The 17,675-nt window shown below is 40.3% G+C and overlaps 1 protein-coding gene across 1 annotated transcript in view; it reads left to right on the forward strand.

Annotated features, from left to right (window-relative positions):
- The window catches only part of ANK3 (ankyrin 3), a 251,108-nt gene extending 233,831 nt beyond the window's left edge, over nt 1-17,277 (forward strand). Inside the window, exons 48-51 of the mRNA XM_088019888.1 lie at nt 4,155-4,238; nt 4,363-4,422; nt 5,901-5,981; nt 16,735-17,277. Of these exons, the coding sequence (XP_087876014.1) occupies nt 4,155-4,238; nt 4,363-4,422; nt 5,901-5,972 (216 nt within the window). The 3' untranslated portion in view covers nt 5,973-5,981; nt 16,735-17,277. The remainder of the gene's footprint in view (nt 1-4,154; nt 4,239-4,362; nt 4,423-5,900; nt 5,982-16,734) is intronic.
- The last annotated feature ends 398 nt before the right edge of the window (nt 17,278-17,675 follow it).

A 17,675-nucleotide genomic window follows, 5' to 3' on the forward strand; every position in this document is an offset into this window, starting at 1 on the left:
CCAGCCTGCTCTCCAGCCCTCCAGTGCAGTGCCTTCTACCTGCTTGTCCCTCCTTGCTAAGTTCTTTCTTTTCCAGAACAAATTATAAAGGAATAACTTTTCCTAGACCAAATTAGGCACTTGGCCACTTAAACGTTTCCAGTGGCATGGAACAGGGCCACCGTGGGCTGTCTCTCCTGGAAATTATCTGATGGGACTGGAATGCTGAGTATTTGGCCTTCTTCACGGAGGTTGTCCAGCCTTGGGCCGGACCAGCATATTTAGACTGTTTGCCATAGTAAGCCCTCTAGCACTCAGGCTCTCAGAGTTGAAAACCACTTTGGGGTTGTTCCGTCCCTCCCCGAGCTAGCTTGGGCTGCAGTGTCCACACCTGCAGGAGATGGGCTCAGGGCTTCATGACTGCAAGTCGAGGCCAATCCATCTTCTTAGCCATTCAGTTTGTACAACTGATGGAGTGAAAGTATAATTTTATGGTTTTTCTCTTCGATTTCATATGCAGGTTCACCCATTTCTTCTGAAGTTCGTTTTTTTAATTTTTGTTTTTCGTTTACTATTTTCAAGTCCCTAAGGAATGAGCCAAGTGAACAAACTCTTCTAATTGTGGGGGGAGTTTTAGATTTTATAAGCACATCCATTTATTTTTATATAATTTGATAATATCACGGTGGTTTCAAATGCTTAGAAGCAGCTCGAGTAAATTAACTAGTCCTGTGAGGTTGTTTATAGTATTTGCTAAGTCAGTGATTACAAAGGCAAAAACATTAACTCACAGCCAAACTATTGGGAAGTTTGGTAAGATTCAAATAACTGAATTTTTATCATATAATTCAGCTGTATTTTTATTTCTACTTCTGAATTTTTTTACTAACCATATAAGTTTTCCCCAAATCATCAGTCAAAAGTATATAAAGTTTGATCTGCTCATTCCATTTCACAGAGGTAACCACTGTTCATGAGCTTCAGATTATTTTTATGTACATGTATTGATATGTATATAAAATGTACATGTACGTTATGTGCATGCATACACACATGCCCAGCAAGTGGGTTTCTCAGAATATAATAATGGGTTATACCATCACATACTGCTTAGTAACTTGCTAAGTTATATATGTCACAAATGTGATATCCATCCCATTTGGCGGGAAAGTTTAAGTCCTAATGTTATAGACATCAGAGCCCATTGGTACATCTCATACTGTTATTCCTTCCTTTTATTCAAGGACAGAGGAATAAAAATTATGAAATGCAATGCTTCCAGCAGAGGTCCAAGGGGAAGAACAGCTAGTCTTCATTAAGGTGGCCACCAGGGATGATACTGTGACACCATATGTGCTGTAATTTTCCTTTGAAACAGGAAAGAAAAAAGTGTGGGGGGGGTGGTATTGCCAAAAATAATGCCATCCACAAGACCTGGGGGGAACTTTTGCTCAGTTCAAAGTACAAACTGTTTTCTAGAACTTTAGGAACTAATTAGAGATTATTTTCTGTCATTAAAGAAAGGCCCAAAAAAGACCTCTCCTGGGTAATACTTGGTCTCTGATATACTTGACAGAATTAAAGATGGATGATTTTTTTTTTTAAACCATGTTTCCCGACTCCTTTCTGTCTTCCCTCTTTATCTAATCAACCCCTCACTAATCCACTCCCCCACTTTAGTGAGTTTCCACATCACCACGCAACTTACTTTGGCCTTATTAAAGCACTAATTGACTGTATTTAATGGCCACTTAAGATTAAGAGAGGCATCTTTATCTTTAACGGTACATAAGCAGTATGAATTTTCAGTAGGAAACATGAAAATGCCCACATGCCAGAGTAGATCTCAACAACTTATAGGGCTTGTTATTTATAAATAGGACTTTGCTTTTTTCTAAGGCTATTAATATAAATCAAAATTCTTCTATGTATTCGCTATGTTTATAAATATACCTTATTTCACATTCCTCTCAGCGACTGTCCAGTTAACTGGCATCATTCCCTGCTAAAGAGTACATTCATAACTTATCCAATAGGATTCTGTTTTACTGGGTTTTCCTGGGATCCTCAAATTAGCTAACATGCAAAGAGCCGGACATTTCCCTGAGTTAGCTCAAAAAATATCTCATTTATTCATTTTTAAACTAGAGGGAAATCTTTCATGACCTTTTATTGGCTTTTTTGATGTCTTTATGCCTTTACTTTTTTTTTTTTTTTAATGTAGGCTCCATACCCAGTGTGGAGCTCAATGCAGGGCTTGAACTCACGACCATGAGATTAAGGCCTGAGCTGAGATCGAGTTGGACACTTACCTGACTGAGCCAGCAGGCACCCCTATGCCTTTACTTTTAAAATAAAATGAAATTTTTTTTTCACAACCACAGGAATTATTAAAACTTGTTGCAGATTTTAGTATATTTAAGCATGAGACCTCTACATTTTTCCAATTCCCTTCTCCCTCTTAACTGTGCTAATTGAAACTGACCATAAGCAAGATCCAAAGGAGCTAAACATGAGCAGCAAGAAACATCTTATTTTTCTTTTAAAGATTTATTTATTTCAGAGAGAGAGAGAGAGAGCGCTCGCAAGCATGAGCAGGGGGAGGGGCAGAGGGAGAAGCAGACTCTCGGCTGAGCAGGGAGCCCAATGCGGGGCTCGATCCCAGGACCCTGGGATCATGATCCAAGCCAAAGGCAGACGTTTAACTGACTGAGCCACCCAGGTGCCCCCCATCTTATTTTTCTATACCACAGTGAAGAAAATGAGTCCATGTCTTACCCAATCATGAACTGTCAGCCTACAATCTGTAAGAATATAAAGGCACTGTAAAAAGAAAAGAATGAAAAAACGGAATTTTTTAGCCAAACAAGACAATGTTTTAGTCTTTACACTGCCTTTCTACTGGCTGTGACATAAAACAATCATAGAACTTTCTAACCATTGGCTGGTGCTGACAAAATTAGCAGAACTACTACCTTTTCCAGACCAATGACACTGAAAGAGTTAGAATCCTGGCTCTCCCAGAAATGTAGCTGTCGTCTCTGTGATCCGCCATTTTCCCTAAAACAGCTGCAGGTGAACAACTGCAGTACACTGTTCTATAGCATTATCCAGGCCACCTTTTCAACAAGAAGTCTGACTAGCAGGTCACTAAGTCCCTAGAGTAGGTCTGCACTTAAGATGTTTGTCCCTGTTCCCCCAAACTATATGTGGCACTAGAAGGTGATATATTGCAAATACGGCCCTATTTTTGCTGAGTGGTTTTTCTTATGCAATTATAGAGCCAATAGGGAGAGATTAAGGAGCCATCCAAATCTGCCAAGCTGGAAAATAGGAGCCCGCCTTGGGGAGTTAAGACTTTATTCCATTTTTTAAAAGTCACCAGAGGAAGATCTTTGACAGTTTCCTTTTCTAAATCAGTTAGCAGTCACTAACGGAAAGATAACATTGTTTTAAATTCCTTTAGTACTGATCTTTTCTTTGTCTGTAGCCGTGGAGATTAGATGATCTATCATCACAGAAGACCCTTTCACTTGAAAATAGTAGTCAGAAACTACGCACTTCATCAGAGTCATTCCCATTTATTTTGACCTACAAAAGGCTCGGTTTTAAAGGAAAATAAACAAGATTTTCTCTGTACCCTGAACTTTGCTTATAAAAAAGTCTATGTTACCCTTAGTAAATGAATTTTTAAATGAAAAAAAAACAAAACCTGACAAGGGCAATAAATATAATGCCCCGACTAAGGTACCATCTTAATTTAGATTAAGCACAATGCAACCCAAAAATTATTTGAGAGATTTGGTAGGACTAATCAAGAAACACTGTGATCAAAATGAGATGATCTAACCAGAGCTCTAATCATTGGCTAATTTTTTTCAACAAATGAAAACTTTTGGTTCGTATATCAACATATAACTGTGTTTTATCATTCTGCCTTCTTGGAGTTAGCTGCTAGCCATCATTCTTGTTACATACCTGAGGTTTAGTGCTTTGAATGTTGTTGGCTGCTAAATAACCATCAGAGGAGTCCGCCTTTTCCCCTTGTCCTGGAGAAGCAAGTAGAATTTATACTTTCTTTTTCTAAAAATCCGCAGAGCATGTGTGTGGTGTGTGGAGTGGTGTGGAGATCTGTCCATCTAGTAAGTTGCTAATCTCTATGCCACATCCTTTAGGGAGAGGAAGCAAAAAGCATTCCTGGTGAATCTGTCACAGAAGAGCAATTTACTGATGAAGAAGGCAACCTCATCACCAGAAAAGTAATCATCATTAGGATTTTATGCTTCTCTTGGAATTTAGATTTCCTACTGTTTGTTTGCTGTAGTGTCACCTCTTAAAATAGAAAACAGGAAAATCTCTACTTCTCACTATTGCTTCCTACAGATCACTCGGAAAATAATAAGACGAATTGCTATCCCACAAGACAGAAAACATGATGACATGGTAATGGAGAGGGGCTGCCAAAGAAAAAGTAGAGGATAATCACTAGAACATGCTGCTAACAGGCTGGCATCTGCAGTGTGGCAGCTTGAAGTGTTTGCTGCTTTTGACAACCTGTGCTTTTGATCAGGGTCAAGGAAAAAGACTTTTCTTCTTAACCTTCTTTAACATTATATATTTTTTACTGTCTTCAGAGTTTTCACAGAGATAAGTTCATTTATGGAGGGTAGAATGTGCTTGTTTGAGCATGTAAGAGAAATAGAATAAAAACCCTCTATCACCACCAGCCCCCTGGGCAGTGCCCCCCCCCCCGCCCACCGCCTCCGCCTTTACCTTACCTGCTGCCTGCCTGGGACCAGGACAGAGGGCGCTCACTTCCAGCAAATGTATAGGGTTTAAATGTTAGAACGGCAAAAGAGCTCAGTTCAGGATCCTTACATCAAATCCCAATACATTTTCCCTTTCCAGTATGTTCTACAGGGAAATCTGAATTCCCTCCTCTTAACCTGAGGGGCGTTCTCTCCTCTTTGGGTTTATAACAGTCCATTTCCAGTGTGCAGGTGAAAGAACTAAACTCACCGCTGCGCAGTGTAACTCAGCAAATGCGTCTCCATCTCCCAGACAAAACACCTCTGGTTATTTGTCATTTCTTTCCTTTTCTCAGATCTTTACCCTTTTCATTTTGAAAATAGAAACTCCAATAGCCTGTGTTTATGTAAGAAAAAGTGAACTGAAAATTTCTCAAGACTAGCTCAGAAAAGTGGAAAGGCTCCTGCGTTTCTGTCATAAAGTGGTTAGTAAAAGTGGAGGATTTGTACAGCTTTGCTCCCGGAGAAAAGTGTCCCTGGTGCTCAATGAAGAGAGGTCTTGTTTTATGGAAAATGGATGCCTGCTTGGAGTAAGAGGAGGGGGCTGGTAATTCCACAGATTAAAAAAAAAAAAAGTCCCTCAGATCAACATTTCCATGGTGTTTAGTTCATGATTGGTGCTTTCCTGAGAAACTTTCGTCTCGACACAACAGATCCCTTAAAATTCTGTTGGCTTAAGAAGAAATAAATTATAATTTACTAATTTTTTTTAGAATTGGGGTTTGGGTGCCTTGAGGGCTTTGGTGAGGATTACTACAAGAAATGAACAGGCTACTCATTTTTTTTTAATTTATCACTAACCTTTTTTAAAATTTTATTACTATTATTTTTATTATCACTAACCTTTTATTTATCACTAACCTACTGCGTTCTTGTGAAGCATAGTTATGTTACTGTATTCATTCTGACGGCGCTCTCTAGCTTGCCTCCGTGATGCTAGGCTGTGTGGTTAAGCCAAATAGATTGATTGCATGTATTTTGGGACATGAAGTGACAAAATGCTTTCAGCTGTTTCACTTACCCTAATCCAGCCTCAAGGGACCAGAATGGGAACTGCTGTATAACTAAAACTCTTTTACTATGAAATCTTAATGGGTACATTCCTTTTTACAGCAGGGAGAAGGTTATAAGGTGAAGACAACAAAGAAGGAAATCCGGCATGTGGAAAAGAAGAGCCATTCATAACAGTAAACGGTTAGTCAAGGCGATAGGTGTGTTCATACCGGCAACAGTCGGCCTTAACTTCCTATGAAACCTCTCATTTCACTGGATAAGTGATTCCCATCTCCCTGCCCGCCTCCCTCTCCTTTTCACTGAATTCCAGCTTTGAATACCCAGTATGAAGTTGGAGTTATTTTTATATTTATGTACACATCCATACACACACTAAAACTCAGTTCACAGTCCATAAACTTTCTCCTCACAAATTAGTCAGGAATTTAAATGTAAATGGTGTTTGCAGAAGCAAATGTAAATAGTGACATTTGAGTCTCCTCTAAAGAGCTGAGGCTCAACGTGCAATGTGGTAGCATTCTACAACTAACAGAACTGTCTGGCAACAAGTAATTCTAACAGATGTGCTCTGAGATGTGTGTAGATCCAGCCTTTCACCGTTTTAGCAGAACGGCATCTGACAATTTAATTTTGGTTGAAGTATAGTGGTTGCCAAGTTTAAATGAAATGACTGAGATCCCTATATACTACTTGGTGTATCTTATATAAACCAAAGCAAATTAAATAGAAGGTTAATGGACTATTTTTTTTTTAAGTTAAATGGTTCGTAAGCTTTGTGTGAATTGAACTTTTCTTCATAGATGAGGATATTTTCTTTAACATTGTTTTCTAAATTTTACATTATCCTATTATTTTCTACATAGCTACAGTTAGGAAAGGTCACTTGAAAGGTGAAAAAGCAGTTGGAGCTTTGAAAAGAAATTTGAAAACTTCTCGCTAAGTCCGTGAGGTGAAGTAGCATGATTTCTTGAGGGCTGCGTACGAGCAGTTGTGTTAGCCCTATTGGTCCAGACGAAAAGAACAAATAGATTCCAGTTTGCCTTGCATACATCTTCTGTCCCCCAATTACCAGAATCCTGGTGTTGAGTGTGGAGGTGAGGAACTGAGAAATCTTTGTCTCATTGCCCTAAATTTTGTAGGTGAGGTAACTAAGGCCCAGATAAACTCCTTTTTTTTTTTTTTAGTTTTTATTTTAATTCCAGTTAGTTAACATAGTGTGATATTGGTTTCAGGTGTACAATATAGTGATTCAGTATTTCCACACCTGGTGCTCATCACACAAGTACATTCCCTAGTCCCCATCACCTATTTCACCCATCCCCCACCTACCTCCCCTCTGCTAACAACCATCAGTTTGTTCTCCATAGTTCAGAGTCTGTTTCCTGGTTTGCCTCTCTCTTCCTTTTTTTTTTTTTCCCACTTGCTCATTTGTTTTGTTTCTAAAAGTCCACATATGAGTAAAATTATATGGTATTTGTGTTTCTCTGGCTTATTTTGCTTAGCATAATACTCTCTAGCTCCATGTTGTTGCAAATGACAAGATTTTATTCTTTTTTATCAATGAGTAATATTCCATTGTGTATATATACCACATCTTTTTTTTTTCCTCAAGATTTAGGATTGGGGTGAGGGTATGTGCCTGTTACTGCAGGCCCAGATAAATTCCTAACCCCTTCCTCTCAAAAAACCTTACCATGTGTTTATTCATGCCAAGATTTATTTCATTTCCTTTCATGAGGCTTTCTGCATAGGTACTGAGAAACTCTTATTAAACAACTTCATGTGGTACTTGCCCTCCCTGAGCTTACATTGTGGAGATTTAGTGTTAACCCATCCTAATTGATCATATCCGTATTTACTGGCACTGAGACAACTACCAAGAACTGCAGAACATTCTGGAAATAATCATATTTACTACATATTACGCCTCCAAGTGTTCCACCCCGCTCTTCATTTAATTCTCACAGCCAACCCTTTTGGAGAGATGCCCTTATCATCCCAATGTCAGAGGGAGGAAACAGGGCCCAAATTGCCCAATGTCACATAAATTAAAAGTGGCAGAAATAGGATACCAACCTGCCACCAGAGCCAACACTCTCAACCACGTTGACGGAAGACCTGACCCGGGTCTGAGGTGACAGGCAGGGATTCCTTGAGAAACAATGTTTAAGCCCGATTTAAAAGACTGCACGGGACATGACTGGCTGGAGGCGGGGAGTTGGACGGTGTCTAGGGTAGCCCTCCAGGCAGATAGCAGCACCCTGCAAAAACCAGACCGGCGGTGGGGGGCGGGGGGGCGGTGCAGGAGGGAGGAGCCATGAGAACAGGTCAGTTTAGTTGGCAGAGACTGGAAAGCTGGGAGTTTTCAGGCCTCATGAGCCTCTCTGTAGGGATTCTGGCCTGTCACTAAAAGCAGAAGGAAAGCTGTGCAAAGTGTCGGGGCGGGGTGGGGTGTGATTGAATGTACATTCTGCATCACTCGCTCGAGGGGCAAGCAGAGAATGAATCAGAGGTGGCAATCACGGATGAGCAGAACACCGAATATGAAACTATATAGACACTGGCTCGGGCTGTGAGGATGAGAGGCAGGGCTGAATCAGGAGACATCAACATGGCTTGCTTCTCAGGCAGGGTAAGGGACAGGAGAAAATGACCCACGGCATCAGTGCCACGGTATCTAGAATGGACCCACTTCTCATGCATGCCTGACAGCCCAACCTGGGGCAAGACACACATGTACACACAGTAGCTGCATAAAACATGAAGCATGAGTCTGCAGTCTTGAGTTGGTCTACGTAAGCAGTTATAAGTGATATGTGAAATGAATCTAGAAGAGTTCAGTCAATTTCAATATGCGCCTCAAAGTTCGCCAGCTGGTTCGATCAGCGTCAGACTCTGGGTTGTAAAGAACCAAGGAGGTCGCCCCCACCAGCGGAAGCCATTTTTCTAGAGCCACATATACCCAGTATCTGTGAGTAAATGACGCCAAAAAAATACAACCGTGCTGTTCTTCTAGGTCCTTCTGAGTAAATGAATACAGACAGGACATGGTCACTAATGTACAAGAGGCCTTCAAATGACAACCCACCCCGTAAAGAAGTAGTCAGGGCTTTGGCTCACTTGCTCCCCAACTCAAAGAAGAGAGAAATTCAGAGAAAAGTCACAGGAATGTGAAAATAACTCCAGCCTAAAGCAAACTTAATGCGTCAGATGGAAAGAACAGTGATTTGACTGTAAGCCTCGCGGTACTCTCCAGGGTGGTTATTTACCTTCCATAAGTGAACTTAGGAAATGAGTTCAAGAATACCACCTGGATTTCCAGGACACTGAATGTGTGCTCTGGAAAAATCAATTTGCAAATATATTGAGAGTTTTTATAGCCCTGCTGCCTGCCCTTTTTTTTTTTTTTAACAAAACAACTAAGCAAATGGAATGCTGCCAAATTTCACTGAGTCTCAGATGGTGACATCAAAACTTTTATTTTTCATTTTAGAACCAGTTTTATTTTGAGCTATCTGAACCCTGCACCCGCTTTTCTTTAATACCAAGTCACGGCCATCCTATTTTTAATGTAAGGGAAAAGCAAATGGCTTACAAGAGCCATACAGATTTGTACATAGTATGTAGAGATTTGTAGTTTACAAACTGCTTTTACATATTTTTCTTACTTAATCCTTCAAACAAGCCTCTAGAGAGGTCAGGCCAATTTTGTATATGTGCTGCCAAAGCGAGCACTGGGGCAGGCCAATTTTGTTTGCTACCTTCTACAGATGAATATTCCAAGACTCAGAGAGGTCAATGACATTTCTACTGTCACACAGCTTGATTGGTAGAACTAGGACTTGAACTCAAGATGATTGATTCTCCACCTACTGCCCTTTCTATTGAACTTTGCTGTATTACTAAAATTATTTATGAATAATAGTCATGACATAGCAAATGATTGCTTATGCCAGGTAGTAGGCAAGATCATTACATACTTAACCACATATAATCCCCAAAACAATGCTATAAGGTAATACTATCTCTTTTTTATTAATGAGGAGACTGAGAAAAGTTAAATGATTTACTCAAGGTCCTATAGAGCTGATGAACAAAAGAATGAAATTTGAACTTATCCAGAACCTAAGTTCTTAACTATTACTCATATTCATAGTTAATTAGTATTTGATGATGATTAAAGAACTAAAAGCAAATTTGAATCAAATAGATGTCCATAGGCAAATTGTAGTGAATGTCTTCATATTTTACGCAATGAAAATACTCAGATTTTTGTTCTTTTTTAAAATAAAGCAGAACTTCATTTTTAAGGTAGCCATAATCCCCAAATATTTACTTCATAAATACCATTAGAGGGCTGATTAGTGAGGTTGTAGCAAGGGAAGGTCCCCAGATATAAACCATAAAGGACTGTGGAACAGCTGTGTCCCAAACCTCTTTGGGGGAAATGCTCAGGATCTCACACCCATATGGAAGCTGAGTGTGACAACAGTGCCCATGCTTGCCAGAGGCAACACTTCTTCTGAGCCAGAAAGTTGATTCGTTTTTTTCATTCCTTCAAAAAATATTTGAGCTTCCACCTGTCTGAAAGTGGAAAGGGAGATGTACAATGGTGAAGAAAACTTCCACGGTCCCTGCCCTTCCTAATGTCTCATCCCGCAAGGGGGAATGAGATGGGACAGATGTTTAAGGGCTGAAAATATAAAATCCAAGTGCCAATACAAGAATAATGCAGAAACATGTTGAGACCTTTGGCAGCTGGGGAAGGTCGCTCAGAAGTCATGACAAGGGCTAGGACCTGGGCAGTGGTTTTAGGAAAATCAACAGGTGGATTAGCTTGTGGGGAGGATGAGAAGAAGGGTTGAGTCGAGAATGACTCCCAGGTTTCTGGCTTACACAACTGTAAAGAAGGGAACGGAAGCAGAATGGGTTTTAAAAAGAACATCCAGCACTGAGGCTTGGACTTGGGTTTGAGGGCGCTTATGAGCCATCCAAGTACTGTATTAGATGCACAAGTCTGGAGCTCTGCAGAAAGGTCGGGGCACACCTATAAAAATGTGAGAGTTCTCACTGAAGAGATAAATGTTGAATACCAGAGAACAGATGTGATCATCTAGGGAGAGGGTCAAAGGGAGCAAAGAAGGAGCTCAGGATTGAGTCCCAAGGAATAAGATTTTAAAGAGGAATAGAGTTTAAAAGGTTGCCTCTGACCTCTTCCTTTATAGAAATCTCCAAGCTCTTCTATATCCTCTCATCTAAGATCGCCGACATGTTGGGCCTCAGCCCTCCAGCATACTTGTTTGGTCTTACCTCAGGATAGCTCAGTCCATGCAGTTTCATGGCAGTGGATGAGAGAAACGTTCCTATAATGTAGATTAGCTAACAGGCTTTTGTAAGTAGGTCACTGTGTGCATTTGGAGCTCCTTTACTTTTTTTTTTTTTAAGATTTTATTTATTTGAGAGACAGAATGAGCAGTGGGGAGGGGCAGAGGGAGAGAGAGAAGCAGACTCCCCGCTGAGCAGGAAGCCCAATGCGGGGCTCGGTCCCAGGACCCAGAGATCATGACCTGGGCTGAAGGCAGATGTTTAGCCGACTGAGCCACCCAGGCGCCCCTGGAGCTCCTTTACTTCTTAGCTACTATGTGCAAAGGCTTGTGACACACTGTGTAAGTGGTAGGGAGGGTACAACGTTATTAAGACATTATCCTCAGTTTGACATTTTTATCTGAGAGAACTCCTGCCCATTTTAACTTTACAGTCTAGTCCAAGGGGCACACATGATCATAAGTCACACAAATCAAAATACATAAATGTAATAAAAGATAGAATGCTCAGGGCATCCGCTGGAAGATATAATTACCTCCAACAGAGGAGATCTTTTAAAGGTTCTTCGAAGTGCATATTTGAACTAGTTTTTGAAGAAAGAGTAGCATTTGAGATAGGGCAGTATGGAGAATCACATGAGCTTTGCTCAGGAGTTTGGCCCTTGTCCTGGATACGGTGGGGTACCACTGGAAGCTTTGTATAGGAGAATAATATGATAAGATTTAGGTAACCCTAGCAGTAGTGGAGGGAGAACAGAGTTTGAACACAAGGGCCTCGGTTCTGAGACACAGATGAGGGCCTGAACCGGGACAGAGGGAATGAAAAGGAAACCAACAGATTGGTTCTGTGTTGGGAGGGAAGGGTGAGAGTTGAAGACATCAGGGTTGCTTGTATATAGGTAATTCTTTAACAAAATCATAGAACCTCAGACCACAAAAACAAAATCAGGGATTGACGTAGCCTGGGTGATGAAGTAGCTTCGTAGATGATCAACATGCAGGACCCTCGACATTCGTCGATGATTAGGGAGAGAACTCTGGGCTAGAGATCACAGTGCGGTCGTTTTTGGTATTTGGGTGAGAAATGAAATGGCCTGAGTGGAGGGAATTGCCAGTGAGCTTACTAGCTAGGTGAACTTAGACTGGTTCTGTGCCTTAATTTCCTCACCTCTGCTGGGATAAGAATAACATACCTCAAGAAGTTGTTGGGAGAGTTAACTGAGTTAATACAAGTAAATCACTTTAAATAGCGACAGGCAAGCCCATAGTAAGCACTGGGTAAGTTCAGCTGTTAGTAGAATTAAGACAACCCACAAGAGCACCTCGACGAGCCTGGATCAGTGGCAAGTAGACGAAGATGTGAGGGGTGCCAGGAACAGTGGGAGAGGTTGGAACAGCAGTGTCACTGACGTTCTTTGAGAAATCAGGGATAACTGAAAGTATTCTGAAGTGTAAACCAATATCACATGCAGAGAAATTCCAGGGGAAATTATTAAGACAGGCATTCTCATTCCTCTTTACTACTGCATGAAGAGAGAGAGACAGCGAAACCCCAGCGAAATCTCCCTCTACTACTGCTAGGGTTACCTAAATCTTATCATATTATTCTCTAATGACAGGTCTGGATTTTCACCCAGCAGATTCTCCTGATTCTGCTTCCCAGAAGTCCAAGGTGCAGCCTGAATTTCTTCACTCCTAAAGATTTTCCCTGAATTTATTTGGAGTAGATATGTTTTTATATAGTTTGTTTTTGTTTTTCTTACCCTTTAAAAAAATCCCTAATTAAACAAAAGCCTTGGCTTTGAGGTAAAGAGCAAGGGTTCTACAGTCAGGTGGCTTGACTTCTGTTTCTGACTCCACTGTGTACTAAGTGTGCAAACTTGTGTTTGTTTTATAGCTCTGAGCTCTATTTCCTTATCTGTAAAATGGAAGATATAACAGTACCTTATTGTTATTAATATTAAATGAGCTAAGCCACTCCACAACAGTGCCTGGCATATAACATTTAATGATAATAGCTGTACAATTTTATTAGTGCTGTATGTTTTTTACTACCAAAATATAGATCAATATTTTCCCTGTATTTTTTTAACTGGCCCTATTTTAAAAATCACAGGTCACTAGGAAAAAAAACAAAAAACAAAAAAGCCCCACTTACTGGTAGCAGTTGAACAAATCTGCATGAACTGGGAGTTATTTTTAAACCGCACTGTAGTTTTTATTATGATTACATGAAGTAACTAGAATTAATGCTTAGGAAAAAAAATGTTCTTAGCCCCATGACTTCTATAATGAGAGAGACAGAAGGGATTGAAAGAGAGATGGGCTGGAAGAGAAAGAAATAGAGTAACAAATCTACGTTCTCGGTAGGCTATGAGGAAGGCGTATCAGAAAAGGCTTTCTCTCCTAAAGCTGTAACCAGCAAAGTCTAAAGATGAGTAAGAGTTACCCTGCCAAGGCAGATCTCCTTAGGGAGAGCACAGTCTGAACTTCCATGGAGATGACATTTGACACAAACTTGAAGGATAGAGAGGAGTTAATATAGGTGAAGATTAGGGGAAGAGAAGTATAGGTGGATACAAAATCATTAGCAAAGAAAAGGAAGTTGGAAACCCATGTGTTGATGACTAACATGCAGTCTAGCTCCTCCTAGTGTGGTCTATGGAGTATCAACATCACCCGGGGGTCTTGTTAGAAATGCAGCGTCTCTTCGTTTACCCTGACCTCCTGAATCAGAATCCACATTTGAAGATCCCTTGGGTGATACATGAGGACATTAAATTTTGAGAAGCAGTGTTCTAGAATATATCACTGGCTCTTAAACTTGGTTGAACATTCAAATAGTCTAGAGAGTTTTTTTCAATGTTTTTTGATGTTGGGCTCCACCCCAAGAAACTCCAAATAAATTGTCATGGGATATAGCCGGGCTACTGGGTTTTGTTTTGTTTTGTTTTTTAAGCCTCCCAGATCATTCTAATATGCACCCAAGTTTGAGAACCACTGGAAATTGTGAAACAAAGCTTTTCACTGAAGAGTCATAGGCATTGAGCCTGATGGGGCTGAACTGCAGACAGCTTCACATATCAAGCTAAAGATGGGTGATTTTTGTTTTTAAGCTGGGCACTATGGGCCAAAAACCACTGTGTGTGGACCTATAAAGGAAATGGTGGTTCGAAGCTCAAGCATACCCCTGACTTGAAAATGGATATGGAAAGCACAACATTCATCTGTAAAATATAAACTTCCATGAAAATCCACTGAATAGCTGTTTTTCTATACATGAAAAATATTTCTTAAAATTAAAAAAAAATTATAGTGAAATGACTAAAAGGAATGTTTGTTTTTCTGAGTTGGTTTCTACTATCTTTGGGTTTGAAAAGCATGCAAAACCCAAAGACAGATTGCTAAATGCAGAGGCTTCTATCTCCTGTATTACCTAAACCCCAAAAGGGAAAAGGACTCAAATTCTATTTCTGAAATGTCATCTCGATGGCTCCTGCCCTCACACTTTTCCATCAGATGGCGCTCTCATCACAATTTGTACAAGGTCAGTATTTTATAATAGGCCTACCGTCCCTTGGCCAAGGCGCTCATGCTTTTTGTAGAACGCTGTACTTGGTATAAGATCTTTTGTCCAATGAATGACCTTCCACACTCTGATTGCATGACCAAGAACAAGAGCGATTTACAAGGGGAACTCACTCCTTTTTTTTTTCTTTTGAACTATCACCCAAATCCTACCTGCATATAAATGGATATAATGAATAGCATTTTAAAAAAAAATTAGAGAAACATATCCAATATTTCTATAAAAGATAAAATTTGCTTTCATTGAGGTGACAAGAGGAAGACCTTGTTTCTTATTGCAAGATTAACCTGGGAAATTGGATTGGCTTTTGGAAGACAGGATGCAAAACAAAATCCATCTGGGTCGTAGTGATTGCATATCTATATAAATTCCCTAAAAATTATCAGACTATATTTACAATAGATAAATTGTATGGCATGTAAATTATATATCAATTAAGCTGCACAAAGTGGGGGGGGGCTTCAACTAGAGAAAATTGCTGAGGACCCTCCCTAGGAAGACAGAAGGAGAACACTGGGGTCACGTTATCACAGGGCCATCTAAGAACCCTGGTGTCCAGAAGATAAGGAATAAGTGGTAATAACAGAGGGGAGAAAATCCCGATTTTACTTTTATTTGTCCACTTTCTGGGACACGGCCTGCCCAGATGAGTCATTTTCTTTCTCTACCACTTCTGCAGAGGCATGTTGGGCGCGGTGGGGGGGGGGGGGGGCGGTTGCAATATTGAAATCACCCCAGAAGGAACTGACACTTTGATGTTCTTGGCTGTAAGCATTAGTGACCTGGGGCATGGAGGTTAGTAACAGTTTTCATACAAGAAAGGAAGCAAGAACCTAGTAGAGCAGAGGAAGTGCTATACTAACACGCTGACCTGAGCCAAGGTATCCTGGGTGATCTATCTTAAAGGGAAAGAAACTTGTCTGGGGTAAGTGAACAACCTCAAGGTCACTGAGGACACATGGGCCCCAACAGAAGCACAGTTCTAAAGGTGCCCCTAGACCTGTAGAAGTGGTCTGTTGCTTACCAGTGAATGAGCACGATTGTTCCTAAAATTGTTCTTGCCTTACTCAGGTTTTCTCTAGGGGCTAGGACTTGTACTCAGGCGGTGTTCAAGCGTGTCACCTTTTCATACTGAAAGAGGAGGACGGACTATACGTAGGAAAATTTTGTTTTATGAAGAAAGCGTGCATAGCAAAAATTGTTGATTTATTTTGACTGTATTGACTGGTTATAAAACACTGATACTTTATGCCGTGATTATCCAGTAAGACAAGATGTCCGCGGCCCCCATAAAGAAGCTCAAATATAATGAGTCAATCTTGTCCGCAACTGATGTGGGGCAGGAGGAGGGAAAAAGTATTCTTTGCAGCGGTGGAAGACAGTCTTTAATTTTAATTTGCGCATGGAAAAGCAGTTTCAGAGTAATGAAGGAATGATGCTGTTCTCCCTTTTTGAAAGATGAGTTGCACTTTGGGGAGTGAACTCTTGTTATAAAACGTACGGATGTTACTGAAATAATCTATCCTGACTCCGTATCCCTAGCCCTTTATGCCCATGAGAACCCCAGACCCCTGATATTTTGATGTTGATCGAAATCCCAGAGAGCATCTCTGTCAGCCTTCTCATTTTATAGATAAGACGAGGCCCAAAGGGCTGGAGGTGGCTTTCCCAAGTACCCAAGTGACCTGATCAGAGATGGCAGGCACCCTCGAAGAGGGTCTTTTCCAACTCAATCTCGAAAACCACAAGGACAGTGAGCAGTGTGCTGTGGAGAGCATGGGTTACCTAGAAAAGAGTCACTGCCTTCAAAGGGCTTGAGGGTACACGTCAGGGCTTTGTCCTAGCAGATCACATTGGTCAGAATATCCTGTGAACCCCCCCATTAGAAAGTAGACACCCCGTTCTCTCAGGCTTTTCTGTTGAATGGCAAGGAAGGGTTAGGCAAATTCTTTAAAAAAAAAAAAAAAAGGAAAGCAAGCAAGCAGGTTAAACTCATTACCTATTGTCTCTCTTTCCACAGGATCATGTGTTTTTACTGCCAGTATTGAGAAATTCATGGAAGATATGTCAGCAGGAAGTAAAAATTCACGGAGAAGGGTGTGTGTGTTTGCTGCTTCCACACATTAATGGCATGATTTTTTTTTTTATGCAAAAAGAAAAAAAAAAGAAAACTACCCACATTTTAATTTAGCATGAGCCAATTTACAGAGCATGGAAATTCACTTTCACTCCCAGGATTGGCGCGTGTGCAATTAGCAATGCAGTGTATATACAAGAAGCCATGCTGTTAACAGTTTATCTTAAGTAATTTGGTGTCATTTACAAAAGGAAGAAATTCCTGCCGCCAGAATGGACAGAAGATGGGACGATGAAATTACAGAGAAACACTAAAATTACTAACTCCACAACAGCTCGCCTTATTTTTCTTGGACCCAAACTGTCAGGGTATAAACACTATTTGTTTCTTTTTTAAAACATCTATAGTTTTGCTGTAAATAATAACACTGTATAAATTCTAACAGAAAAATAGAATAAATGTTGATAAGGCACTGCCTCTTAGAACACAAACAGAATATTGCAAATGCATTTAACATACTAGGGGTCTCAAGTGACCACCCTAGAAGAGGGGGGAGGGATTCTGGGTGGGGGGATCTTCACTGATTCTTGTATATTAGCAATTATAATGTTTGTATATGCAAAACCGCTAGCTTGATTTTAAAAAAAAACAACAAATCTTTAAAATCTGCTGCAAATTTAAATAATTCCCCAAATGAGGAATTCTGTAGTTCTGTGAAAAAATTTTTTCTTCAGAATACTAATATTTTGATGCATGTGTATCACCTTATTTTGATTAAATCTTTTCCAATTTTGCAAACACTACAGTATACTGCAACACAGAAGATTTTATCTGTAAACACAAAGCCCTTCATCTAATATTTGTTGCTATTGCCAATTTTTCAA

This window comes from Eumetopias jubatus, unplaced genomic scaffold, assembly GCF_037043125.1.
Source record: "Eumetopias jubatus isolate StellerSeaLion01/CBP00866 unplaced genomic scaffold, mEumJub1_p1.0 scaffold_17, whole genome shotgun sequence".
Classification (NCBI taxonomy): domain Eukaryota; kingdom Metazoa; phylum Chordata; class Mammalia; order Carnivora; family Otariidae; genus Eumetopias; species Eumetopias jubatus.